Source organism: Phytophthora sojae (genome assembly GCF_000149755.1).
Source record: "Phytophthora sojae unplaced genomic scaffold PHYSOscaffold_43, whole genome shotgun sequence".
NCBI lineage: Eukaryota > Oomycota > Peronosporomycetes > Peronosporales > Peronosporaceae > Phytophthora > Phytophthora sojae.
The window spans coordinates 4,116-11,316 of NW_009258157.1; the positions used below are offsets into that span (position 1 = coordinate 4,116).

General features: G+C 52.8%; 3 protein-coding genes across 3 annotated transcripts in view; 2 read left to right on the plus strand and 1 right to left on the minus strand.

The window, feature by feature from the left end:
* Nucleotides 1–160: 160 nt before the first annotated feature.
* On the minus strand, nt 161–2,836 carry PHYSODRAFT_343302 (hypothetical protein; the record flags this gene model as incomplete). Its single annotated transcript, XM_009541860.1, has 10 exons — nt 161–199; nt 237–308; nt 358–481; nt 551–609; nt 1,709–1,810; nt 1,849–1,936; nt 1,983–2,359; nt 2,427–2,586; nt 2,670–2,717; nt 2,775–2,836. The coding sequence occupies 10 exons, from the start codon at nt 2,834–2,836 to the stop codon at nt 161–163; spliced, it is 1,131 nt and encodes a 376-aa protein (XP_009540155.1).
* Nucleotides 2,837–4,974: 2,138 nt separating this feature from the next.
* On the plus strand, nt 4,975–5,680 carry PHYSODRAFT_320408 (hypothetical protein; the record flags this gene model as incomplete). Its single annotated transcript, XM_009541861.1, has 2 exons — nt 4,975–5,508; nt 5,531–5,680. 2 exons carry the CDS (start codon nt 4,975–4,977, stop codon nt 5,678–5,680), a joined length of 684 nt encoding a protein of 227 aa, XP_009540156.1.
* A 564-nt stretch (nt 5,681–6,244) lies between these two features.
* PHYSODRAFT_308265 (hypothetical protein) overlaps nt 6,245–7,201 on the plus strand; it is a gene marked incomplete at both ends in the record, with an annotated part of 3,201 nt that continues 2,244 nt past the window's right edge. The window contains 3 exons of the mRNA XM_009541862.1: nt 6,245–6,313; nt 6,486–6,613; nt 6,641–7,192. Of these exons, the coding sequence (XP_009540157.1) occupies nt 6,245–6,313; nt 6,486–6,613; nt 6,641–7,192 (749 nt within the window). The remainder of the gene's footprint in view (nt 6,314–6,485; nt 6,614–6,640; nt 7,193–7,201) is intronic.

Here is a 7,201-nt window from a genome sequence, read left to right on the forward strand (position 1 = left end):
AGTTTCTCGAAGGCTGGAGTTGACGTTGTCACCAGGTCCAAGTAAAATGGGTACCCCTTGAGTCTGTTGACTGCAGCCTCGACCTTGGGGTCATCAACGTGAGTGCTAATGTACCACTCCAAAGCGCGAAAGCTGGCGGGGCTTGATGCTTGGCCGAGGCCTATGCCATCACGAGCAGTTGAGTACTTCCGTACCATGCCTCGATAGCCCATCGGCCCATGCTCTTCAAATGGCACCTTCAGCAGGCGCTTCTCCAGCAAATCCAGAATCTCGCGCACTTGAGGCTTCCTGTCGATAGAGGCGCCGATCTGAGCGGCGAGCAGGACAAACTCGATAAACTTTGGAGTTATTTCCCACAGGAGTCGCACAGGGGTCAAGCTCAGGGGCCGTGACAGCAGCGTGGTCAACACGGCAGAACTTCTGCAACAGGAAAATCGTCTGCGAGGCATGGGCGAACACGGCAGCTCGAAGTTTCCCCCCGCTGCCAACACATTCCGCAACGGTCAGCCTAAAATCAGTGGCAGGTCGCGATGCGCCTTGCGACGGCTACTCTGCTCCTTCGCGTCGGTGCTTCCACAACAACCGTTCTGGTGCGTTCGTGCTCGAGAACTGAAAGTATTTCCTTGCAAAACAAAGTAAATGCATCCAAAGAGTAACCATGCTCGAATATTTAGTGAACTTACTCGACAACCGCTGACACACCAGGCGTAGGTGATAGTCGCGAACGTTTGCAATGGTGCGTAGTTAGATGAGTTGATAGATACTTCATGAATAGTAGATTTCGCTCATTGCAGCAACTCGCCCGGCACTAAGACAGCGAATATAGACCACGAGGGCGGGGACTGCCTCAGGAACCGAGCGCGTGCTACGAGAAACGAAATCTGAGGGTAGTGCCAAAGAAAATGTAGCCCCTTTCAATCAGTGCGAAACGCTGAGAGTTTCAGACCCGTTCGGAAATATCTCGATGTGTTCTTCGTAGATGCTATTTGCACCATCTGCTGCACAATTGACGAGTAAGCGCACACGATGAAGTGGCTTTCATGATTCTAACCAATGTATTCATGTACCTATCCCAGCTTTCGCGAAGCCCTGGTCCGTACATTATCGAGCTATCTTTTGATTATTTGACCTGTATCTTCTTATGCAATATGTAACGAGTCCAATCGTGCTCAGGGCCTGAGCCTCAGGCTTGCTTTTCAATTAGGACTCCGTGTACCGCACAATCGACGAGTAAGCACACCCGATGAAGTAACTTCCATTATTCTAACCATTATTATCATGTACCTATCCCAGCCTTCGCGAAGCCCTAGTTTTTTCCGAACCCTGGGCTGAAGTCAACAACCATACAAGCGGCCACAACGATGAACTTGCGAGGACCCCGTCGGGGAGACCGGGTCCTCGCAGGTGTTCCCCTTCATGATGTTCACAAAACTAGCCGCCTAATTGCGCAGCGCCAAATCATCGAAGGGCTTGTGCTTCGAGCCATGTCTCGCCGCTGTAGCCCAACATCTTGTTCATCCAGTGCAGTTCACATAGTCATGCTTGGGTACCGTCATGTTGCCGTAGTCGTCCAGTAGTAGCCGCATGAATCAAAGCGTGACCTGTATTGAATTGAGTCTTGTTTCGAGTGCACACTATGCTGGCTTTGAGTTGATTCCTGTATACCTCATCACTATCTTCATCACAATTATGGCTCTAGCATCAGTACGTCTGCAGCAGATGCCGCCAAGGCGGCATCCAGCTTGAGCCCAACCGGAGCTTCTCTTGCAGCACTCGTTTCCACAGCCAGTGCATCCACCTTCGACAGTCGCTATGGACGACACGCAGAAGGTGGTGGCAGTCACCGACGAGACCGGTCGACCGCGCAATCTTGAGCCACACTTGAACGCTGTCGCCATCTCCGCTCTGGAACGCTGTAGCCGATTGACTTGCACCTCTACGACGGCGACGACGAAGACCTTGACGAAATGCTGAAAGCTTACATGCCCACGTCACCTGGAGCAGCCACCCAGCACGACGGCGTGTTCTTGTAGAGACGACAGCCCATCCATCTCCTGCTCGTGACGTCAGAGCGTCGGAGCGCACTCAGCTTGTCTGCCTCAGCATCAACAGCGACGCTCGAGTCGCAGACGAACCCTCCCGCGGATCCAGCCAGCCTCGGATCGCAGAGACGAGCGCAAAGCCACACTGATTCTGCCCGCAATGGGTTTGTAGCTGGCGTGCTGTGCTCACGACACAAGAGCAGGCAAGGACAGCCAGCGGCGCCCTTCCTCGCGACGTCGATGCCCTCTTGTCTTGTCTTGTCTTGAAGCAGGAGTCTGCGACCAAGGTACGGAGCAACAAGCACAGCAGCACCGCGCTGTGCTGCGACAGCACGTCCATCAGCACAGTGCTTTGCCAGATCCAACTTGGCTCGCCGTCCTGACGACACGGAGCTTCTCGGCAGCTGCGCCAACTGCACGGGACACGATCACGGCCACGCACTTGCTGGTCAAACTGTCGAGTTCTGCCGGCAGCGCCACAATCACGCCTTCCTGCCTCGATCTTGCGCATTTCACCGGCGTTCTCAGTCGCATGAGGCGCTCCCTGATCCGCTGAAGCCATCGTCGAGCCTGGGCAGTCCCTTCCCCGCCATCACCAACAGCTCATCTAAAGCCGGTGGCATTTACAGGGAGCCATCCTTGACCAGCAATTGCGATCCTTCGTCCCACAGCACCCTTTTAGCACATTAAACCGGCAGCGATGGCTTCGCCTGAATGCCATCAACTCCGTACAGCACTTCGTCGATCTTGGCCAGAAAAATTGCAGGGGTTGATAGTTCACCTCGCCGCGTCATTGGCGTAACCACGAGAACTGCAGCCAACGGAGTCAATCCTTGCTCGTAGACGACAGCACATACACCCACGCGCTTGTCTTGGTCATCCGTAGCTTGTCATGCCGGGTGCAACACGTCCGCGTTGCTGGTTTGCGCACACCGTAGAAATCGAGCAATCACCCGACTTTCGGCCGCCATACATTTTAAAGGCAAGTGCAAGGCTCTGTCGAGCCAAACGCGGGGCACTTATATGGCGGGTGTGCTTGAGAAGGCCGTTTTTAGCGTGGCGGCATATTCACGTAAAAATAGTGATCGCTTAGCCTGCGCCGTTGCTAGTAACCGCGGCATAAATCTTTTGTGTCGTCGGTACTAGCTGTGCCATGAGGGCCCATGCTGCATTCTGGGCCTTCGCCAATGCACAGGGCACCATGGTGAGTGTGAAGGCAATCGCTGCGAGCGCGACGAACGACCCTCAGAAGGCATCAGATTGGCTAAAAGATACTTAAAGTAAAGCAGGTCGGTACTATCGCCGCTGGTGGAATGCCTTATCGCCAGAAGAAAGAGGCGTATACTTTAACGCGCATGACGACCCAACATTTCCTCTGGACGAGTCCCACAAAGGAATCTACGATGAGCGGAAGGACCGGGTCCCAGCAACTGTCCCTGTGACGTAGCCTCAATTGGTATCCAGCTACTGCTTCCCAAAAGACCACACCCAGATCGCCGCGGTAGATAGAGCTCTACTGAGCAAGATCGCTCGGTACAAGGAAGCTCATGCGATCCGTAGGCGAGGCTGCAGCAGCGCGCAGTATCGGGTGTAGTTAGCCGACTAAACCGCAATAAATTTAAATTTAAATCGGTACAAGGAAGCTAGACTAGCTACGTCGCTGCACTGCGTACGAGCGAGCTGTTTCGCATCGCCCAAACATGTAAGGCATCGGATGTGGTCAAGCATACGTTAAGGTCGGTCTCAATGATCCTGGACTGCCTAATAAACGACGTAGGTTGGCAGGTGCCCGGAGACAGTCGGAGCTCGGTTGTTGGTGCGATTCAAAAGGCGGCTACAGCGATCGAAGCTGTAACAACTGATGCCTTGTTGTCATCGGAGGATGATGTGTACGACATGATGGACAAGTGTCGCGAGTGCGAGGCAAACGCTTGGCGCAATTGCAGCAGATCTCGAAGTCTAAAGCTTCTCTGAAATCTACTTGACGCGGGACAAGCATCCAGGTAAAATGCAACAGTTTTCAGCGTTAGGGTAGCTCGAAGTGGAGGACGCCATCTTGCATGTGTCTGCCAACACGCCGGGAGATGGTAGCGAGGAAGTCGAAGCTGGCGATAGTGCTATCCACTCGACCAAGAAAAGCAGTGCAAAACGCCGTCGAGCTCGGAGTAAATCTAGCAGCTAGAGTCCATTAATAAAACTAGGCACCCCGTTCGATCTAATAAATAATAGACAGAACCTCCGGCGTGTTGACGTCGAGTTGAGGACGCTCTAAAGGATGGCCAAGACGGTTCACACACCCGTGGTGCTCATTTGTGCAAGGCGAGTTTTCTGTCACTGTCAGCGACTCACTAAGCAGGGGAAGCTTCTCTCTTCTCTGGCGGTTGTCATGCGGAAGGACTAGGCAACCTGCCCTCCTTCACCCCTTCAGTTTATCCCCTAGGCGCTTAAGTTCCCTCCGTAGTCGTTCGTTCTATTCTCAGGTTGTCAATTTAACACCAAGGCAGTTGGTTCAGCTCAGGTGTTTCAGTTCAGATCCAAGGCTCTCTCCTCCGCCGGCCATGAATTTGCTTCACCAATGCTGCGATGTTTTAAGGTGATTAGTGCTGAGTGGTTGCGAACAGGCGCGTGTTCCTATTAGGGGGGGGGCAGAATTGCCCTGTTTGCGAGTTGCATTTTTTGCACCATTTGCGGATGCATATACTGTAGTTACTTCACTTGGTGCCCGCCATCACGTACGACAGTCAAAGTGCCATTTTAACTCGCTGTCTCAGCACCGCTGCAGGGAGTAAATGCGGGTAAAGTAGAAAAGCGGTCTCCCAGCCAAAGCGCAGCAACCTTGTTATTTTGTTAGTGTGTGCCTAGGTCGAGCAGGATGCAGTCGATGAGCACCGGCAACGAGAAGCCCAAGAGCGATGATCATCTGAGGCCGTACATGACTGGGATGAAGAAGCCGAAGGAGGGTGGACTGCAGGTTTCCAGCTCGGTCGCGAGGTTCTCTAGTACGAAGGCGTTGTCGTACGAAGGGCTGCTGTCGGAAGAGGAGCTGGCCGTGTTGAGAGCCATCGTGGCTCGAGAAGCGGGGCTGGTCGAGTTGTTGCGCTGCTGCTGCGCGTTTGAGGACGACCAGAGTGTTGAGCTGCTTGAGGCCCTCATACGCGTTCGAGAGCTCTCGCTAGCGACTGTGGATGCGGTGGCAGGGTGGCGACGACGCATGATCCAGATCCGCCCGTTCCTGTGGCGAGACGTCAACTACGTGCTCAAGATGACCTGCGACCTCGACTTCGTGAGCAAGAGCCAGCTCGCCACCGCTGCGATGGACGGAGTGCGCTTGCCTCGTCGAAACCCGTTCTCGACGATCGGGGGCCTGGACAACAGCATGCGCGTCTTCTGGGCCATCGAAATGCCCCAAGAAGAGGACTTGTCCGTGCTACTGGACTCGGCGTCGTTCGCACCCCGTCGACGTGCCGTCCAAGATTCGGCTCGCGGAGTGCTTTTTGCTCTACGAAGAGCAGCGCTACGGTAAGTTTTCGAGGGCGCAAGCTGCCGCCGATCACCGGTTGAAGGAGTTGGTGCAGAAGGAAGCGGAGTTCGCGTCCAAGGCGCGCTTTGGCGCTGTGGAAGAGTTGAAGAGTAGCTGAACAATCAGATCTTGACCATAAAGTACCTTTTGATCCATTGAAAAGCTGTGTAATTTAGAGTCGTACATCACAGAGTGGTTTGCTATGGGGACACAACTGCGCTAAGAAAGCTCCATTATAGGAATAAGTCGAGTGCTCGTCAGAAGATAATGTTAATAATGCTTTCCACCATCTTCCGGGGCTAATGTGCGTATTTCCTTTGAACTCACGAACAAACTTACACTATTCGATTGCAGCTTGTCATCCTTGGTAATGTATCGAGCGACAGCCCCCCCCCAGCTACTTACTGAGTTAACAGCAAATGTCCCCACGACCGATGCCTTGTGACCAGGGCGGGCTACCAGAATATCACTGATACTAATACTGCTATAGGTCTATCACCTGCGACGAGCCAATATCAGTGATAGAATAAATATTTGCGAAAATCGCGGCTAGCAGTGATAATATCACTTATATTTTTCAAACGTTCACCAGGGACAAAATGTCCGATATCCTTCGCCCCCGCATTCGTCGTCTTCGCCAGTATTTGTTTTTCATCTTTCCGTTATCTCCATCTACTCCATAATGATGTTGCCATTGGCACCAGCCTATGTTAGCAATTTGCCATTGCGTGGGCTTTGGCAAGTTGTTGGAGTAAGGAAACTCTTCGAGTTACATCAAACCGACTACATGTAGTTACTATAACCACCCGGTCGGCTTGTGTTGTCGGAGCCTAATCACACATTGTTTTGTCGTTTAAGGCTTGATCTTGCAAGCGTCTGGCGTGTAGGTCTTGCTAGATCTTATTAGCAAACTTACTTTTTAGCACAGCGTACGGATACCTCGTCGGCAATTTGGTGATGCAGCTCAAGCCATGTTTGATAGTACCAGTACTATCACGACATTGGTTTTTCATAGGAGAAGTAGGAGAGGGAGAAGAAGATGTAGCGGGTAGTAAGTAGGATTTCAGGTGAAATACAGCACTACCTATCTCGCCGGCGTCGCTATAAACGACGTGCAGGTGTTCAACGGTAGTGATGGGCCTTTGAAGGCCAAGTCACTCATTGATTCGCTTGGTCAAACGATGGAGGAGGCGCTCGTCGTGACCGTGCTACGGACAAGAGGGCGGGAGGAAACGAAGGATGAAGCTGATGAGAGTCCAGCGAAGCGACACAGAACCGCTGGCGTTACGGAGTGGGTGTGGCGAAAAGAGGAACCTGTCTATTCTGTGCAAGATGGCATCATGGCTTTCGTGAACCGTGAGCACGCGGCGCTACAACTTCAAGAGTTCCACGCAAACAACTATAATCGCGCAAATATCGGACTTGGTGGTGAAAATTGGGTGGTCCCCTTGGTGGACACTGTGTTTGGCATCGGGAAAACAAGGTTTGGTGCCGAGTACATTCGGAGATGCCAACAAATGTGGGCTGCTCACCCCAACCGAGGGAAAGACAGTTTCCTGGACACGTTGACGCAGTGCCACACGATCCAGATTCAGTTTTCCCGAACGGACCTCCTGGATAGCGAGTTGAAGTTAATTCT